The sequence below is a fragment of the Gavialis gangeticus genome, unplaced genomic scaffold, assembly GCF_001723915.1.
Source record: "Gavialis gangeticus isolate Ggan-Ray unplaced genomic scaffold, GavGan_comp1, whole genome shotgun sequence".
In the NCBI taxonomy this organism is placed as follows: Eukaryota; Metazoa; Chordata; order Crocodylia; family Gavialidae; genus Gavialis; species Gavialis gangeticus.
The window spans coordinates 2,455,541-2,476,469 of record NW_017729031.1 but is presented as its reverse complement, the minus strand read 5'-3'; the positions used below and the strand labels follow the sequence as shown (position 1 = coordinate 2,476,469).

The 20,929-nt window shown below is 40.9% G+C and overlaps 1 protein-coding gene across 1 annotated transcript in view; it reads left to right on the top strand.

Annotated features, from left to right (window-relative positions):
• GALNT5 (polypeptide N-acetylgalactosaminyltransferase 5) overlaps positions 1-20,929 on the top strand; it is a 43,654-nt gene that overhangs the window by 14,396 nt on the left and 8,329 nt on the right. Inside the window, exons 5-10 of the mRNA XM_019522385.1 lie at positions 949-1,068; positions 2,854-2,971; positions 4,299-4,622; positions 10,527-10,607; positions 11,677-11,838; positions 17,573-18,637. Coding sequence (XP_019377930.1) covers positions 949-1,068; positions 2,854-2,971; positions 4,299-4,622; positions 10,527-10,607; positions 11,677-11,838; positions 17,573-17,713 — 946 coding nt within the window. The 3' untranslated portion in view covers positions 17,714-18,637. The remainder of the gene's footprint in view (positions 1-948; positions 1,069-2,853; positions 2,972-4,298; positions 4,623-10,526; positions 10,608-11,676; positions 11,839-17,572; positions 18,638-20,929) is intronic.

Below are 20,929 nucleotides of genomic sequence, written 5' to 3'. Positions count from 1 at the left end.
CCTTCGCCCACAGCCCCCCAAGGCCACGCATAGGTGCATTGCTGCCTGGCTAGGGCAGCTGTGGGGGGAGAGACCCCAGACTCCTTCCCCCACAGCCCCCCTAGGTGGGCTGTGGCACAGGATGGTGCCAGGGTGGCTGTGAGGACAGAAACCCTTCTTCCCCCACCCCCCATTCCCCCAGCCAGGCTTCACACCAGGCTGGGATCAGAGGCTGTCACTGACTGGGTCAATGAGAACCAAGGAGCAGAGCCAGCCTTGCACTCAGACAGAGCACAGGAACTCTGCCCAGGGCTAGAGCACAGCCCTGTGAAATGCCGCATGGTATGGCATCAGTCACACTCTAAGTTAATCCCTGATGGGATCCGGCACAGACATTTGACCACATGCTCTAACAGAAAGTGCTTTAGTCTAATATCTCATCCATGAAGGGTTAACTTAGTGTGCCTATACACGTGCTCTGATTAATCAAGTCTGCTCTGCATTTTAATTAAAACACTCTAGCATCACCACAGCATCACGTGTGTAAAACTCTGTGGGTTTCAAAATGGCCACTGGAGTACTTTAACTAAAGCTCATCGAATGAACTTTAGTTACAGCATCCTGCCGCCATTTTTAAACACGCAGGAGTTTAATACACATGACACTGAGGCATTTTAATTAGAAAGGCTCTCCAGGAACTATAATTACTTAATTATCTTTCACAAAATTACTTCACAAGGAATATGAGAAAATAAATATGAGTAGAAATTAGACCGACTACCAATTGCCCAAATACACTAAACTGCATTTTGTCTGACATTTCATGAATTTTTAGTGTTCAAAGGAGGTCAAGAGTGAAATTTGTTAGAATTCTGTTTACTTACATAAACAAATCCAGTTTCACAAATTTCTTCTGATTAAGATCCTGCTTCAGAAGCTGATGTCATAGCTTTCCCTTTCTTGTTTTAGTTATATGACAGTGGACAACTTCCAACGTGGGATTTTTACTTGGCCAATGAATTTTGGGTGGAGGCAGATTCCTCAGGAGGTTATTGAAAAGAATAAAATCAAGGAAACAGATATAATAAGGTGAGAGTACAACATTATTTTTTTGTGAGCAAAGATTCCCTTTTTTTGGTGTTTTCATAACAGGGAACCTAATCTTTCTGAGCCAAACATCACTCTTGTGTAACTGAGTACAGAAGGCCCAGAAAAATTATAGCTAACTGAATTCTGTATTAAGCTGTACCATCTGATGTGAGCAAAACTCTCACACACGATGCTATAGATCAGTGGTCTCCAAAGTGGAGTGCGCGCACCCCAGGGGGTGCGCAAGATGATACATTCGGGTGCAGGAAGAAAATATTAGAACTTCTATTTATATTTATTTTTTATCTGAAGAAATTAAGCGTTACTAATATTTAATATACGGATTGACACTGGAGCCCTCACTTGGTCCGTATGTCAGATGGTCACGTGTCACGTACAGTACGCGAGGTATCCTGAGGGAAGAGTGAAAGCTCCACAACGCAGAGGGGTTGACAGTGGCGCTCAGTGGCACCCTCAATAAATATACATATATTGGGGGTGCATGCTCAAAAATTTTTTACTGACAGGGGTGCGCAATCAAAAAAGTTCGGAGACCACTGCTATAGATAATCTGTCAAATGCTGCATTATGGACAAAACAAGGGATTCCAGCAGCAGTGTGGCCACAGATGAAGACTCTGAACTGTCACTCTGTATACTTAGGTACATTAGTAGAAGGGCCTTTTATGTCAGGAGCCACTGTAGCTGTGGTAATTCAAGATAGTAAGGTGTAAAGTCTTCTGCTTATTTTTGGCCTTATCAGCCCTAAATTGTGCTGTGTTTGCTGTCTGCACTTGAAGTTAAGTGATTGGATTCTTCACACAGCAAAGTGCACTTGGTACAGCTTCCTAGGCCACAGCTGGACAATGCTGAATCAGGGATACATAACCGATTCCCTGCATCTCTGCCCCCTGAACTGTGTCTAAGTGGAGCCTGGGTGAGACAGGGAGTCTCACCCAAGCAGTTCTAAAATTTACCACAATGATTGAACAGTCTGGACTCTTATTCTTGCCACCTTTTAAGTGATTGAATCTTCCCTGTCATTTGCATGAATGGATTTTCTGTGCAGTGGCCTTTCCAGTGTATCTGTCCTTCTTTGGCTTCCCATACTACCTTCATCATTACTCCACTTTGCACCATTGCCAAAACTGCACAAACATGCATCTTTAACCAGGAAAAAACCTAAAATAAAAACTGAACCCCATAAGATATTTTTTCCTGCAGTTCTGGCACTCAGATAATACAGTACTGGGCAACAGTTGAAGAATCTGGATAGAGAAACAGACCAACATTTATGGACATCAGAAAAAAAAGATTGCATAGTTTCATTAAAACTTTAAGCTTCTGTTTACATACTTTGCCAAGGCTTATTCTACTTTCTTCTACCCAAGAATGCCTCTTCTTTTTACCACCATCCATGCTTTTAAACACTAGCATCTCCAGCAGTCAACTTTGCCTACCTCTAGGAAGATCATTTATAGATCCACTCACTACCACTTGACTGCCATCACAGTTTAAACAATGTCTGGCTTTGCTTATTCTGTTCTCTGATTCCTCACCATTTTTTCTAAATAAAGTTTTCTATCTCTTTATATAAACTAACAGGTGGCTGTTTAGTCTCCAGTTCTATGAATGAAAATTAATATAGGATATTCTTACACGTAGTAACTGTCATGGGGCAGCTGGTAGCCCATGATTTCCTGGCAATTCCTTTATTCAACAGCTGTGAAGATTAATTTTTATTTTACCCTAGAATACAGGTGTAACATCTGTGGTTCATTCCCAGGTGCCCTGTAATGGCAGGTGGATTGTTTTCCATTGATAAGAAGTATTTTTTTGAACTTGGAACATATGATCCTGGACTGGATGTTTGGGGAGGTGAAAATATGGAGATTTCATTCAAGGTATGCTACATCCCTAATGAAGACATGAATGTTTCCTTCTCTAAGTTTGAATACATTTAGTCTTCAAATGTTATTGTCCCTGAATCTTATTTAGGCTCCAATTCATGTTCTACACGACTTTGTTGAATCAAGGCCTTGACACTAAAGAAAGACTTTGAATCGGTATGATTTAAACAGTCACCCTTGCATTTGAGGATGTGGCAATCAGCTGGTCAGGTTACAAAAAGGAGTGGCTCTGAAATGTGCTGTGTTCATACTCCTACACCAAGTATTGTAATAATTATTTCCTTTCTGGCATGGACTAGTAACCAGAAGTCACTCTGTATATTTACCTAAGTTCTTTTTTCTGGTGATACAAGGCCAGGTGTTGAGTTATTGCTCAATTCAGCAATGCTCAGAGAACAAAGCAGAGAACTTTTTATTGCTGTTTGCAAGTTAGTCTGTGTGAATACCATATTATATGATTTTTAGAAAGGCCTCACCCTCAGCTCCTGACAAGAAACTTATATGTAAGCTATTGGTGAATGTGTGCTGCCAACAGAGAAGTTATTACATCTTCCAATAGCAGAGTCGTGGCTCTCATACATTTAGCTCTGGAGGCCCCAGTGTCAGCAAAAAGCACTCGTCACAGACCTGCAATTCATTGCACTTGCAAATGCTGCCATTAAGGCATAGCTAACTAAAGGCGTCCTGGGCTGGAGCATTTGTATGGGTGCATGGAGCGGTGAGTTAGAAACTTTCCTTTTTCTCCCTGTCAGGGGACAAGATACAATAACTACAGTGTCTACTAGTGCCCCAGAGTCAGCAGACTTCTCCAGAGAAACTGAAAGAGGCAGAGCCTTGACTACACGCCTCTACTACATGAGCCAAATAAGCAGGCAAAATAGGCAAGGCAACATATACTGCTGCTCCCTACTAGGTAGGATAGAAGTTGTGATTTCTCTGTTTTGAAGAGCTCTGGAGGGAAACCTGATTGAAAAAGGTTCCTCTGAGCGTAAAATATCTCCTCAGTATCCTTAACACAATCCAGTTCCTGTTGTGCATGTTTCATTTGTAGCCGCACATAACTGCAAGTGTAAAATTATACATACACAACTATGTCTGCAAAATCAAGGCCTCTTCTCAAAATCAGGTCTGCTGTTTTCATAGAAAGCATAGAAAAATTAGGGCTGGAAGGGACCTCTAGAGGTCTTCTAGTCTAACCCCCTGCTCAGAGCTGGGCCGTTCCCAACTAGATCATCCCAGCCAAAGTTTGTCTAGGTGGGCCTTGAAAACCTCCCGGAATATGATGTGTATCATATTTAACAAATCAAACTCTATTTACCAGATCTGGATGTGTGGAGGAGAAATTGAGATCAACCCATGCTCCAGAGTTGGACATATTTTCAGGAATGACAATCCCTACTCCTTCCCTAAAGATAGGATAAAGACAGTGGAGCGGAATTTGGCTCGTGTTGCAGAGGTCTGGCTAGATGAGTACAAAGAACTATTCTATGGACATGCCTACCACTTAATCCTGAAAAACCTGGATGTCGGAAACTTGACTCAACAAATACAACTGCGAAAGAAACTTCAGTGCAAAAGCTTCAAGTGGTATCTGGACAATGTCTACCCGGACCTGGAAGCTCCTCTTGTCAGAGCAAGTGGGCTGGTACGTGAACTTTACAAGTGCAAATATATTACAATTGTATGTTGACATTGCTGGGTTTCCTGCCACCCCCTCATTTATACTTGCTTTCAATGATTTGTCACTGACATCTAGGCAGTCCAGGGCACTTGCTCACTCAGCGTCTCCCAGAGGTGCAGAATACTTAATTACCCCTTTGCATCATGCACTTCATTTTGCTGCATATGGTGGTGTACAAGGAAACAGCTTTAGTATCTTGAGGGATTGTCTTTGGTCCATGATAGGCAGCAGATCAGGGCATGTCCCTCCTTAGTTGGGATTCCTGTCTTTCCATTTACACTTCCTATTCATTGAAATTTCTGAATATTTTACATTTCAGGACTCTCACTTCCCTGTATTTTTACAAGGAAATGAATAGAAACCTAAGGATATGATTTTATAGTAACAGCCCTGTTTATAATCAAGAGCCAAATTAAGCTTTAAAAATGTTGTCTCTGTAGACAAATGTATGGACAGACAAGAGAAATTTTGGTTGTGTTATTTATTTATTTTTTTTGTACAAGGTTTTTAGAGCTTTCATAGGTTGTGTGGGGAAGAAAAAATACCTGGAGAAAATTTGTTGCAGGGTTTTGTACTAATAGCCTGTCACCACTAGAGTGCACTAGAAAACTGTATTTTTTCACTTTCTAGAATAAATACAGATTCATTTCTAGCTATTTCCAAACTACAGATGGAGGTAGCCAGCCTAGCAAAGTCACGCTATATATTAAAGTGCAGCTACAGCCCAAATGCCAGTTTCGACACGAGTGCAATGAACTGGGCAGAAACCTTTTTCAAAGATATTTTAGGCTCAGTTGTACTTGCCTGCTAGAAATCCCATTGACTTTAAAGTTACAGTTTTGAGGAGAATGTAACAGAACAAGTATCATTCTCTGTATGATCTGAATCTGCTTCCCAGTGCCTTTAATCATCCTGGTGTTATATCCATGCTATTCTTTAAACCTGAACATCAAGTGAATCACATTTGCACAGATGTGCCAATTGTTCAGATATTCAGCATCTCTTTTTAAATTATTTTTTCCCAAACAAAATTTAGATTCTCATCTTGGCCCTCATCCAGACGTTAACAAAGCTTAGGGCTACTGGAAACATTTCTAAAAATTCAGGAGCATAAAATATTCCCACTGAGGCATCATAAGAATGATATTTCACTTAGAATTTTAGACTACATTTAAATTCAATTTCTGGCTTCTAGAAAAAATTATTAGTGAATCCATCTGCTTCTAAAAGTCCTTTTAGATAAACAATAGAAGTAGGACTGTGCCAGGTGTTCAGTTCTGCCAGTACTATGTTTTCTAAGGGGACAAACATAAATAGCTTTATGTCTCCTAATGCTAAGCCTGGCAGTGGTTCTATTCATCCTCCCCAGTGCAACTGAAATCCACCTCATAGCCCGTTCTGGCAGCCAGAGACAGCACATGGCAACACTGGACACATTCAGATATGCCTCCTAGGAAGGGCCAGTACAAGAGGAGGTATAGGAAGACAATGCTCCTTGTAACCTCTTAGACATCCCTGTCTTGTACAGGAATCTCCAGCAATCCAGTGAGTTGTGCCACCTGGGATCTGGCCAAATATTTTCAGTAGACCTAAACAAATAATATAGCGTCGAAGAATATTTTTGTGAATATAAATGCTGAGAATGCATTGTCATAATTTGTGCACTTTGTGATCTGGAACTGGCCACTGGGCCTGCATTAACATGCCCCAAAAGTTTCACATATTTTATATTTTCACATACTAGTCAGAGGGGACCAGCAGGCACTGGGGGAGTCCCTTTTCCCCTGAGCACTGCCAGGAGTGACCGGGAATAACGGTCACAAGCTGGCAGAGGGGAGATTTAGGCTAGATATCAGGAGGTGCTACTTCACAGTCAGGGCAGCTAGGATCTGGAACCAACTTCCAAGAGAAGTGGTGCTGGCTCCTTCCCTGGGGGTCTTTAAGAGAAGGCTGGAACACCTTGCTGGGGTCATTTGACCCCCGTACTCTTTCCTGCCATGGCAGGGGGTCGGACTTGATGATCTGCTCAGGTCTCTTCCGACCCTAGAAACTATGAAACTATAAGATGGAATAATTCGCCTGAAAATGATTAAAGTTGGTTATTTATTATTCAGCTGTTTAAAACCTTCCAATTGCTGGATAGAAGCAACAGCTTGTTATTTTTCTGTGATAATTACTAAATTAAACAATTCACCAACAATTAGAGTTTGTAGGAGATTTTTTAACTTGTCAGAAAATGCCATTCTGATGAGACTGCTTTTTAAAATAAATCTTAATGTAGGTAAACTTTCATTTTTTTTTCCTGGAAAAAAGATATGCTGAGAATAGCAAAATTCCATTTTAGAGTTATGTTTAGTGTGTTCAGGTCAAACAGCTTTCTGTTTCAAAATCTATTTTATCCAGAGTTGAAAACAAATGCAATGTTTGGATTTTTTCAAAATATGAATCTGATCAAAAATGATTTTTTTTTTTCAGACCATAGGTTTCTGAAAATTTCTAGTCTTTTGGCAGTTTTGCTCTAATTCAGGACAGAAACAAATTCAATATCTTGAAATTATGTGGGATGGAAAATACATTTTCCAACAAGTTCTCCAAAGTACTGTTTGGCTAACTACTCAAGCTGCTTGAGGAATATTTTATGAATATGAAATTTACTCACAGGAATCTGGTTTGTTTCATAAAATGTTCAGTAATTGAAAAAGGAGGGGAAGGGACTACATTTGTAAAAAAAAAAAAAAAAATTTTAAAATATTTCAGTTTTTTTTTCCAAATATTGTTTTTTTTTTTTAAAAATGTAGCCCTTTCCCCCCTTTTTTAATTTACTAAACTTTTTTTAAAAAAAACAAAAAAACAGTTTAAAATAGTTCAGCTCTATTTTGCCAATATTGTTTTGATTATTTTAAAACACAATGAATGTACCTCCACATGTTTAATAGAAGCCCAGATCCACATGTGGTATAAACAAACATAGCTCCATTAATTTTAGTCTGTCAGATGTGAAGACACTTGGTATCTTGCAGAATTCAGCTCAGCAGTAGCAGTGTTTTGGTATAATCCTCAGCACTCATAAGCGGATGCGTCTACACGAGACATTGTGTCAGCATTATAACAAGAATATGGGAACATGCAAAGAGATAAAGAAAATAGATATCCTTTTAAAAACGTCACAGGTATCTGTACTTTCAACTGACTATTGCATGTTCAACTCCAACCTGTGATATGCATTCTGTGTCTCCACCAACATGCTACAAAATTGTGACCTAGCTTAAAAATAGCTAAAATATTCATGCTTACATTGCAACTGAAGGTGCTTCTTTCTGAGGCATCAACCCATACATAGCTATTTCTGTCTTAACATAAGTACTAATGCTTCCATTTTGCAGACTGGTCAAGAGCAGCCACCCCCATCTGAAAGGGAGAAAGAGTCATCTCGGTGACCTAATACAGAGCACATCATACATAATAGAATTAAATATGTTATATCTAAAAATTCACAAATTGTTTCCTCTTGTGGAAAAAGAAACAGAGCCAGAAAGAGAAAAAAAAACAAGTATGCAATACATACTTGTTATATCATTTAATGCTCTTCAAGGAGATGTTACAACAGGTGACGACAGTAAAGTAGCCAGTTGAATAGAATAGAATTGTGCCTCACCACTTGTTTCCTAAATCTATTAGCAAACTACGGTCATAGAGCAGATACATTCTGCCAGCTGCATTTGTTTATTTTTTTTTTACTTTCTGGTTAGCCAACTGTAGCATTCATAATTAGCTTAGAACAGTTTTTATATGTGTATTGGCCTTTGCTGGCCAAGATAACTGGAGATATTTGATCTCAGATTTGATTCGCCAGGTATTCAATTTGTCTGCATATGGTCTACCAAAGAGATTCTTCTCCTAATCTATCGCTTGCTTGACTTGAGGTAGGAATGTGAATGGATTTTATAATTGATTTTTCAACAATTTACAGAATATAAAGTAGAAACATGAACAGTAGCTATGTCTAACAGAAGAAATTAGATATGTGATACCTCTGGTGTTTCAAGAAGGATCAATTTCCCGCTGTTGATTGAAAATATAGACTTGAGTATGAGCACTCACAAACAGCAGTAGAGAATGTGGGCCAGTAGCTTTAGTCTGGCTAAACCAGGGGCTTCAATATTTTTTGGATGAATAGACTATGGTCAGTCCTCAGAATTTCAGGTAGACTACACCAAGCTCTTATCATCAACTTTTCAGTGAAAAACTATAAAAGTGTATGGACCCATGTGTGACCCCTGGCCTCAAGTACGGGAACGTATGGGTAAGATTATGTTATGTCTCTATTACATATATCATTCAGTAAAACGTATAACTAACCCAGTGATTCTCAACCAAGGAATTGTTTCCCTCTGGAGGCTCATCTACACATGCCAATTGAAGGTACTTTAGCCCAATTTAAAGCTCATTAAGGGAGTGCATCTACACATGAGTGCTGTTAATACGCCTTAAAATGGCAAATTTAGGCACGAATAGCTAAAGCACCTTAACGCATATGTACATGCACTAAGGCACCTTAACACTGTACATGTCAACTGACTTGGGACTAACTTTAGTCCCAAGTCGGTCCACACACCACATTAATGCACCTTACTGCATGCACATGTACCTTAATGTGCATTAGGCAAATGTGCATTAAGTTTATGTGCACGTTAAAGCATTTATAGACATACCCTGGATAATGTTAGCAGCAGCATCGCCAACTCAATATTTTTTTGTTTTGCTGACAACCTCCAAGCTTCTGACAGCGAAACATTTTTACTGGCACATGTCTTTATTGATATATAAACTTTTTTATATATATATATAATATATATATATATATATATATTATATATATATATGTACACACACACACACACACACACACACGTTTACATATATATACATGTTTTATATAATGTAAATATAACTCTTCTACCAGGTCCTGCCCTGCTCCTAGGTCTCAGTTAAAAAGCTGGTTTTAAATTTAGGAGTTTAACATCAACTATAGTAATAAAAAAAGTAAACATGTTTGGTTGTTAGTAAAAAGTTTGCAGTGAAAAAAAATCTTGGATTGGCAACCCTGCTTGACTAAAACCATAGCTTTACACTATACTGCCTGCCTCTGCCCCCCTAAGTGATGCCAGCAGCCCTATATTCATCCCCATATTCTGATGACCCTCACTGCACGATCCCGTCCCTCCCCATCATCCCCATCTCCTCCCAAGTCAATTCCTCACTCTTACTCACTCCTCCCATTCCAGCAAGGAGCCCCAAAGGAGCATACCAGTGACCCAGCAGGAATATTATAGGCAGCCTCGGATGCAGCAGCAGCAGAATTCTCCGTGCTAAGTACTGTGCTACTGTTTAGACCCAGATGGCACTGCTGTGCTTAGTCAGAACTTAAATCAAGCTGTGGCTACTTAGTGTTTTTACTGACAGCTATGGACTTTACTGACAGCCATTTTTGTTCTGATTTTTTACTAACAGTAAGTAAATGTATTTATAGCTGTCAAACTTGATTAGCACTTTTAGGTCTATAAATGTGATTTACAAGATAAACCCAGAGATTTCAAATAGAAATCCATAGTGTGAAAAACTTACTGACCTGTAGTCAAAAACTAAGCAATAACAAAGAGCTGGTATTTTCTGAGGGATCTCTTGAGTCTAAAGGGTGCCCTGGCTCTAAAAAGACTGAGTGTCACTGTTCTAACCAATTATCTCAGGGATCCTTTAGGGCAATTGCAGAGTAATATTCTCTTTGCTATTTTCTGTTTCCTGCAATTACATGCATAACATTAGACTTATTCCCTTTTCTAAATCTCTATTTTTAATTCTGTTTTCCAGATTGTTAATATAGCAATGGCTGGATGTATTACAGTGGAAAATTCTACTCTAACTTTTGAGACTTGTGAAATTAATAACAAGGTAAGAAATATTTGAGGTTGTTATTTTGGAAACTAGACAGCAAATGTCAGTTGTATTGATAATTCTGCTGAATCCCCATGAATTCTACTCTACTGACTTGAATTCCAACTTTGAGGTTAATGTAATCCTTTTAAAATATATTGCCAAAAGATTCCATCAAAAAGTGAGAACTGTACTGTATCTGTAGTGTTGAAATGAAACATACATAAAAACTCTGAGAACCTTCAAAACTAAATGGAAACTTCCAGTTAGTTTACATACAGCCTAAGGGATATGCACCCAATGGGACAAAAAGCTTTAGTAGAAAAGGATCACAACTTTATATAACACTAACAAAGCCAAAATGGCTTTGGACCACAACTGTATTCTACATGAAAACAGCAAAGTCAAAATGGGGCAGGTGTGAGAAGAAAAGTGGGAACTGCTCCAAGCAACAAGTACTGTCTTTTATGGGCAGTATTTCTTGATAGGCAATACCCTAATAATTACTGATCAGTATAGAAACAGGCTACCTGCTAGGATTGATGACCTTACTATGGCAGGACAATAGCCATTTTCCAGTTGATGGCCAGTCTTGAGATTCCAGCATCAGCTATTTTATACCAACTATAGTAGCCAAGTCTCCTTTTTTTGCATTTGTTCTAGAGCTGTCTCCAGCTTCTGAATTCTGCAAAGAGGGATCCGCTCACATATCATTTTCCTTTTACCCCAGTATTCAGTTATGTGGGCCACAAAAGTTTCTTTGATCATTTTGCCACTGCCCTAGCATATTGTAAACACAAACATTAAGAAAGCTATTGAGTTGTATCCTGATCTCAGCTACAGAAGTTTGACAGGCATACCCTCTTCCCATCAGAGGCAGAAGGAGCATAATCAGTGAAGTTATCTGAAGTATGATCAGATCCTAAATCCTGACTCATAGCTCTAGATTCACTCAGACCAATATGAAACAATTACAGGAAGTATAAATGAATACTGTTGGATTTAAGAAGTGCAAGACAGAAATACAGGGGGAAAAAATCCCACACATGCACAGTGAAATCAGTCTGCAATTGACTTTTCTCCACAGAACCAGAAGTTCAACTATACTTGGCTGAGACTGATTAAACATGGAGATTTCTGCATAGCATCTGTAGATGCAAAAGGAACATTGGGCCTGTACCCTTGCGATAACAGAAACAATAGCTTGAAATGGATACATAAATCACTGGTCTCCTTTCAAGTAAAGCTCGTAAGTAGAACATTTTGTAAAAAATTTCCCTCACTGTAGTGAAACATGAACTAAAACTAAAACGAAGGAAAAACAATTGTATGTGCCAAAAATATATAATTTAAATATACAATTTAAATGTTTTGTCAGAAACTATAGCAACTTCATAGAGATTATGTCTAGGTACGTACATGTGCATAGTGTTTCTCTCTCTTTGTGGGTTTCTAAAAATGTGAGGGAGAGAAATGGTTCCAAATCTCTTTTTCATAAGACAAATGTTACAGCAGAATATTTCAGACATTTTATTTACTTTTGCTAAAACAATTGTTGGCCCCAGTGATTTTTTTTTGCAGTGCACATTCAAGGCTATTGGACAGCATTGTGATTCTACTCCTGTGGCCACATTACCTCTCAGAGTGGTGTATATCTACATTCTGCCTGCTTTTGCATTGTATCAATCAAAATGTTATACAATTAAACCAACCTAGGACAAAAATATATAAGTACATCAATCAGATATCATTGCCTATTCTTTTGGCCCAAACCCTGTGTTCCAGAAAGTGAAAGCTTTGCATTTGTTAGATAACTGTAGGGTTCCTGGTTGTAGCTGTGCTGGCCTAAAGACAAAGGCAGCCAAAGTTCTTTAGGTAAATATGATATCTTTTATAAGACCAAATAAATAGCTGGAAAAAAAAATTCTTTGCAAGCTTTTGGGTATAAAAACCCTTCTTCAGGCACAGGGGGAGTTTGTTGTTTCTTTGTGTTCTTTCCTGGATAGATGGAAGCCAGCAGAAAAATGCTATTCTGTGAAAATGTATATGCATGGCAGGGGGGGATCAGGGGCTCTGTGAGACAACAGCTGAAATAAAGGGGGCAGGGGATAGGGAAGGGGGGGAAAGAGGGAAGAATGTAGCTAGTAAAATGCAGATGGGTTACCTGGGGTTATCAGATGGCAGGCACGTTATAATATGCCATAAAGCCAATGTCTATATTTAGTCTATGATTTTTTTGTATCCAGTAGATTTAAGTGAAGTTCACAGGCTTATCTACAAAAGGTGTTTTGTAGATTCCCTCTGAGGATGAGAACTGAGAGATTGGAGAGAGAGTGATTACTTTGTGAGAAGTGTACACCCACAGATAGTTGTATGTTTTTGTCTTTGATAGATTTTCAGTGTGCATTTATTCTGGTATGCAGTTGTTATTTGGTTTCTCCTTGTGGCAGGCCTCCATGCTGCATGTGGGGGTTGGATTGCCCTGAGATGACTTTTCTGCCCAGGCTTATGGAAGATGTACTTGGTTCACTTGACTGAAGATCTTTCTGCTGGCTTGGGCTCCCTTCTGGCATCTTCTGTGGGTATCCTCCTCCCCTAAACCCCACCCCTTTCCACTCAGGTGTTAAGAGGGATCACAAGCTGCATTTGAGGGTTTAATGTGATCAATTGGCATGCAGCCACATGGTGTCCCATCTGCAGCCACTAACCATGCAGTACTATAGTCAGGGTGAAAAGGCTAACACAAATTCAAAATGACTAACTAAACATCTGTCAGCATGGTTGAGGCAGGGTTCCAGTGCCCTGCACTGAGCTGCTCACTCCTGAGTGTTGGAGTTTTGGAGAGTTCTGACTTCACCCCCTTTTTCCTCCTTCCTCTGGCATCCATCATTCAAAGGGGCTCTCCGCTGACACACTATGTGCACAGGTCCTGACTATGGGGCTACTGGGGGTCTGTGATATACCCAGGGACTCCGTGCTGCCCTGGGGTCAGATCCCAGCCAGCCACCTTGGTTTGTCCCTGGCCCTGCAGGCCAAGGCTGGCTTCCCCAATTTATGGGCTGGTCATGGCATTGGCAGCAATGGTGGTAGTGTTCGCGTTGGCAGCAGCAGTGGTGGCATTGGTGGCAGCTGCAGCAACAACGTTGGTGTTGGCAACAGTAACCTCATTGGCAGTGGCAGCAGTAGCTGCAAGCCTCTAGTGACATGTAATGCTGTGTAATTCGTGCTGATTTTCTTTGTACTGCAGCAATTCTTTACCTGGTATCCAGATGAGTCTTTCAAAAGTATGATCTCTGTCTCTGGAGGAGTGTCCTTGCTGGGTGAAAATCTTTTTGAGATTTGCAAGGTGCTGATCATCAGTATTCTCCTCAATGCAAATTTGGTGGCATCAGAAGCCTTGGCTGTACATTATGGCTTTCTTGGTGTGTTTAGGGTGATTGCTGGTTCTATGTTGATATGTGTGTTGGTCCATGGGTTTCTTGTATATGTTGGTTTGTATTTTACGATTCTGGAGATTAATCATAGTGTCTGAAAAAGAAATGTTGGTGCTGGAGTATTTAAGAGAGAGTCTGATGGAGGGGTGATGGTTATTGAACTTGTGATAGAAATCAGAGACTGCAGGTTTTCTGTCCAAATGATGAAGATGTCATCTATACATCTTAGATACAGCATGGGTTTGATGGTGCAGTTCATGAGGAATTCTTGTTCCAGGTGGGCCATGAAAAGATTGGCATATCGTGGGGCCATTTAGGTGCCCATAGTTGTGCTCATGGTATGGAGGAAGTGTTGGTTGTTAAAACAGAAGTTGTTGCGTGTGAGGATGAAGTGTATAAATTCAGTAGTATCTTTAGGTCTGAGTTGTAATCTTGCTCTTTTAAATACGTAAGGCAGGCTTATATGCCTTCTGGTGTGGGATGTTGGTATATAAGCTGGTAACATCCATGGTGGCTAGGAGGGTATTGCTGGGAAGGTGGTCTATGTCTTTAAGTTTCAGGAGAAAGTCTGTTGTGTCTTGGACAATACTTGGTCTTTGCATGACAAAAGGTTTTTGAATGGATTCAATGAAACCTGGTATTTCCTCAGTGAGGGTTCCATGGTTGGATATTATAGGTCTTCCTGGGTTCCCTTGTTTGTGGATTTTAGGGAGTGTGTAAAATGTAAGACATTTCCACCACCACCACAATAACTACACCACACAACAAAACCATCACTATTCCTAGATTTTACACCTGCACCCCCAGAAATGTACTCTCTCTTATCCAGTGCACTAAAGGCCCAGATGGAAAAAAACGTAGGAGAAACTAAACAACTACATACCAGAGTGAATCCATCAAAGACAAAAATACACACCTACTTGTGGAAGCACACTTCTGAGAAATTGGTGAGGAGTAGTTATCTTGTAAATTCTAATCCTCAAAGGGAATTTACAAAACACCTTTTGTAGATAAGCCCATGAACTTCACTTCATAAATCCACTGGCTACAAAAAAATCGTGGACTAAATATAGACATTGGCTTTATGGCACATTATGACACATGACCTGCCTGCCATCTGATAACCCCAGGTAACCTGTCTGCATTGTACCAGCTACATTTTTTCCTCTTCCCCATCCCCGCCTGCCCCTGCCACCCTTCTCTCACCTATTATCTCACAGGGCCTCTGATCCCTGCCTGCCATGATTTAGATAACTCTAACAATTTAAGAGTGCCATGAAAAGTTTGAAATGATTTACTCCATTTGAAATGGCATCTTTTAGAAGACTCTTCAATTTAGAGGGAAAAGAGGAGCTATTATGTCATTTGATTGATTCTCATAAGACATTTTGATATTGACAGCCTTCCATTCTTTACTTTTAGCCAGGTTAGCATTAAAAAATCACTTCCTCCAAAACTTTGTAAACATATAGGAACACAATCATCCATTTATGAACACAGAGAGTTCAATAGATAAATTGACAGTTTTGGATGTTTGGAACTGTTCCAGGCCAGACCTTAAGCCCTAAGCTAGATACATTTGATGGTTCCTGATAAAATAAAGAAAGTTGTGTTTCATTTTAAAAAGCCACAATACTCAATCCAACACAATTTGACACAGATGATTGTACCTACTCATGACTGAGCTAGTGACAGGCCTGGGTTGTACAATTATTTTTTCGGTGAAGTAAGAGATCAGATTAGTTTTTATGAAAGCACTGGATTTTAAAAACATACTGTACACAGCCTATGAAAGAAAGACAGCCTCCAGCTGTCACTGGCAGTCCCTGCCTTTCAATTACAACCATAAAAATTTGTTAACCAAAAACACTTCCTTTTTCTCCATTAAATATCCTCCTCACTAAGCCCAGTTGTAACTGCATTATTTTGAATGAAGAAAAAAGAAAGTGTATCCCAACTTCCTTACATGGAGTAGTGTTAAACATTCCTCTACTGAAGTTGGAAGTTAAGCAGTAAAACTCTGGTTTCTCTTCAAGTCGCATAAATCTTTTGCCTTTTACTTTGGTTTGATAGCTGAATAAGTAATTAAATATCATGGTTTTTTACAGTGGGTCTTAGGTCAAGGGTACTGTGGTTGTAACTAATCAGAGCAGCAAAAGAGATACATATCATCATCCTGGTTATTCTTGGTTTACAGACCATCACCAAGGCAGAATGAGATTAAGTGATTTATATAATATTAAGGATCATTATACCCATTATTTGTAGCTGAACAAAAAAACAAGAATGCAACTAATAAATGTCCGTTTAATTTGTACTAAGAATCCAAAAGATAAGTCTTCAGGAGTGTGGGGCAACCTTGGAGAAGAATAAATTTGCAGCCCAACATTACTAAATAATTTGGAAAGTTATGATAAATACAAGTTCCACAAGTATATATACATATATGTAAAACTGTTCCTGAAAAGGACACCAATTGGTAAAGGCACCTACTCCTGATTATGCCTGTCTGATGTGTTTATCACTGCATTAAGAAAAAAGGAGCACTGCTGTGGTCCAGCTAGGCTTGTATTCACCTCTACATGGTAATAGCCGAGGACATTCTGAATGGTCAAGTGGCAGTTGATTACAAAAAAAGATCAATGTGAGTTTCTGTAAACAAAGTGTTAAAAACCATTCAGACTAGTATTTGTTGTTTCATACAACAAGAAAAGTGAAGAGATAGTCAACTCATGATTAATGATGACCACTGGAACAGTAGTGTCCTTTACTTTCATCTATTGTCATAACGATCATGCCACTTCTACAATGTTCAGTACATTTACCACACACAAAGTCCCATTACCTGTTCAAATAAAATATATCTGTATTTCATTATTATTTCACCTAGGTATTAATCAGATTATGCTCTCAGTTGTTAGAGTGTAAAACAATAAAATTAAAATGTTCCTAGCATTCAACATACTTGTAGCATTGTCATACCAGCAATATGTAGGCAAAGGTAAATGCACATAAGCACAAAAGAATCAGAATATGGCCCCTAATTATTCAAACCCTTCACAATTTCATAATCCAATTTAGCATCCCAGCACTTGGACTTAATTATCAAATTACCTAACACATTTTTCATCATAGCGAGTGTGCTTTTACTTTATCAGTAAGAAATACCACATACGAAAACCAAGTCTCCTGCCATACATTATCCTACATTGCAAATGCCATCTGGAGTTATTTCCTTTGAATGATAATTATCATTTGGACAGCAAGAGAACTAATCTTTTAATTTCTAAAGAATTAAGAAGCCATGCAGCACAGAAGGTATATAATCTAGTTCAGCAACAGGTGCAAATTTTGGAGCCCACCCAAAATTCTCTTTAAACCTCTGAAAGATTTGTACATATGCAAAACTGGGTGCAACGTGGGGAATCAAAACCTGCACTGTGCAAAACAGATAAACATCATTTCCACTTCCATCTTTTTTCCAGTTTCAAGTAATAACAAGTACAGCATGAGTCCTGTTACCTACTGTCTTCTCCGTTTTCTCTTCAGATGGATCACATCGTTTTAGAACACCTTCAGCAGCCAACATGTCTGGAAGTGGATCAGTCTCACAAAGCCCTGAGGGTAAATGCTTGTGACTCCTCAAATCCTTATCAAAAGTGGCAGTTTGGAAATTACTATGCTAACTGAAGAGAACATGATCAAACACGAAACAGAGCGTTCTAATCTTGTGAATTCAAGAATGTCATCTGTAAGACTTGAAACAGCAATTACAAAGTTGGAGGTTCATTTCCCCATGGTAATTGAAATCCATAATTTAAACCAGCATATTGAAAGATGAACATATCAGGCAGCAGTACATCTGGTTTAATGATGTTTAAGACACGCAGGCATGTTTTTCACTCACTGGTGGGCATTTTGGGGAAGGCAGAATTAAAAAGGATGTCTTTTTTTCTGTAAATAGAATATTTTCCTAAATTCTTCATCTCATCATAAGCAGGCCTAAGACAATTTACTTCAGGAAGAAATGCAACCTATCTGAAAGAGTTGCAGAGCTTGAGCATTCTAACTGTAAGTACCAAGTGACCTGCTGTTTGGGAGATCTGCTTTTATTAGGGTCAGTTTTTCTACAAGCCAACAAAATGGGAGCATCATAAGACTAAAATTTATCCTAAATGCCTGTGTTCAGCCTAATAACAGCAGCTTGTTCCCAACCAAGTAGATTCATTGCTTCTGAAAGGTAAATGTCTGGACCCATTTTTTTAAATTGGTTTCCTTTGACAAATACCTTTTTTCTAACCACAGGAAACAAAATCCTTAAATGCCTTAAAAGTTACAGCAAGCTAGACCGTGTATGGACTGTACTTATACATAGAAGGAACTTGAATTTGCTACCTTGATTTTTTTCTTCTGCTTCCCAGATGAGGAAGAAAAAGTCTGTTTGAAAAAGCCAGCCTATTTAACCTGTAGGTGGGAGTTGCCTCATATATACCTCTACAGCTAACTTTCTGGTCAGTACTGGAGCACCATCAATGCAGTAACTTTTAAAGAAACTCTCCTTCCAACCCTCCTCACAGAAAAGGAAGTTTGTCACAGTAATAAAACATGAAAATGGTGAGTGGTAAGAAGGTGCTGGTGATTGGGGTTGTGAGTCTAAGCGCTCCTTCACCAGGAAAACAATTATCAGACCTGCAGTGACTGGCTCTTCACTAACAGTGAATCCAGTCTAACAACTATGCACTGCTGGGCATGATTTCTTTGCATCCTAGATTGGATATGTTTGAAGCAACAGTGAAACAAGCTGGCAACAGCTGAGAAACTTGGAAACTATTTTAATAGCCAGTTCTATTTTCACACTACTCTGAAAAAAATGGAGTGTTTGTTTTGCTTAGTAGAACAAAAGATGTTTTCATGGACAATCTGAATATGCCCATGCATCTAAGATATTTCATTTTAGGTTTTCATGAATGTGGTCACTTGTTAAAAGGGTAACAAAAGTGCAGAATTCTGATGAATCTATTGTCGAATCTATTGTCTATTGGGAACAGTCATATTACATTTTTAAGATAATTTTATTGACTGAATTATACCTGGTCTGTGATGCACACCAGGTATTATTATGTTAGGGTGAATCCTGCCCTTCCTTGAAGGAGCTGTGCATTACTGAAAGCAGTGTGCTAGGCTAGGGACAGACATTACACTGGTTTAAGTGATCAAAAACTGGTTTAAACCTATAAGAGAACAGACATCTAGTGCCAAAACTGGTTTGAGATAAACCTGGTTGAATGCACCATCAGACTTAACTGATTGAACTCAAACAGGTTTATGCAACATCTGTCCCAGACCCCTTCCTGGTTTAAGTTAAACTAGAGTCCTTCAGAATCCCAGCATGCTCTCTGAGCTGGGCTGTGCTCTCTGTTCCAGAAAGCAGGGCTGGCCCTGCCCCTCTGCTCTCTAGCCTGAGCAGGGACTGGACATGGCAAGATACCAGTCAGCATGGCCCCATTAAGGCAAAGTGAGCAGGGAGGGGGTTAATTTTTCCCTCCTTCCCCTCCTCCCCCACTGCAGTTGGGTCTGTATATCTACTGGGGAGCAGAGGGGAGGGGGCTGCAGTGGTGGTCTCTAGGTCTGGCAGACCCTGGCTGCAGGGCAGAAGGGACAGAGGGAGAAATTAACCCTTCTCCCTACCCCCTTTGCCTTAATGGGGCCAGGCTGGGATGGCATCTGGCCACATCCCTGCTGATGGAGCAGTGAGGGGATGGGGAGGGACATGAATACCCTCCAAATATCTGAGTGCCTAGGAGGGGTTTTATCCCCCCGTCCTCTCTTCTCTATTCCACCGGCAGGGACTGCAGCCCTTCTGGCATGGCCCCATTAAGGCTAAGGGGGCAAGGAGGGGATTCAGTCCACCCCACCCCCAGGAGACTGGAGCTGGGGCAGAGAAGCCCCCTTCCTCCCTGCCCTCCCCACCATGGGGTGGGGAGAGCTGCTATGTAGGGGGCTGCCCACCCCCAAAGGGGGACTCTTTCCCCTGTTCCTCCCCCCCCCAGAGTGGGGAGGTGTACTGTGCAGTGCTGGAGGGGGGCTCCTCTTCCTCCCCCTCCGTCCTTTCCCCCACTGCTGTGGGGCAGGGAGGGGGGCTCTGTGAGGCTGCCCAGCCCCAGAGGGGGACTCTTCACCCTTAACCTTTCCCTGTCCGGAATTGTGCCCAGGCTCCTGGAACTGCTGCCCAGCCTGGCCCGCCAGATCAGTCCCGTTCCGGACCTCCAGGTTGACATGGCCTCATGGAGGGCTGCCTAGGCCTGTGCCACCCCCGTCTGGGTCAGCCGCTGATTGGAGGGGTTGCTGGGCACCGACCCCAGGGCCCCGCATACCTGCCAGGACCCCTCAAGATAGCCCTGGCCTGCTTCTCTGCCCCAGAGAGGGGCTCTATGAGGTGCTGTCTGGCTTGGCCTGGCCCAGCCACACCAGGGCCACCCCCAGGCACTGCAGCTTAGTGGCAGCTAGCCAAGCAGCTAGCCAGGCACTAGGCTACCAGGGCCAGTTTGGAGGCACTGTAGGGGCTTCTGGGTCTGCAGTGAGCTGCTGTGGTGGGCAGCTGCTGGGCTCTGAGCCTGCTGGCACTTCTGAGCCAATCCAGGTAGCTTGCTGCCCTGCCAGCTACCAGCTGTGCATGCTGGGCCGGGCTGTGCTTTCTGACAGGGCTCAGCCTCCCTGTCACCAAGCTGCATCGGCTGGGGTGGCCCTGCCCCCATGGCTTGGCTGGGCCAGGTTGGGCCAGGCAGTGCCACACAGAGACCCCCTCCCTGCCCTGTGGTGGTGGGGGAAAGGGAGGAGGGGGAAAATTTACTCTTTGGGGCACAGAGCCATCAGCTTACACAGGGAGTTTGCAGCTGATATGGGACT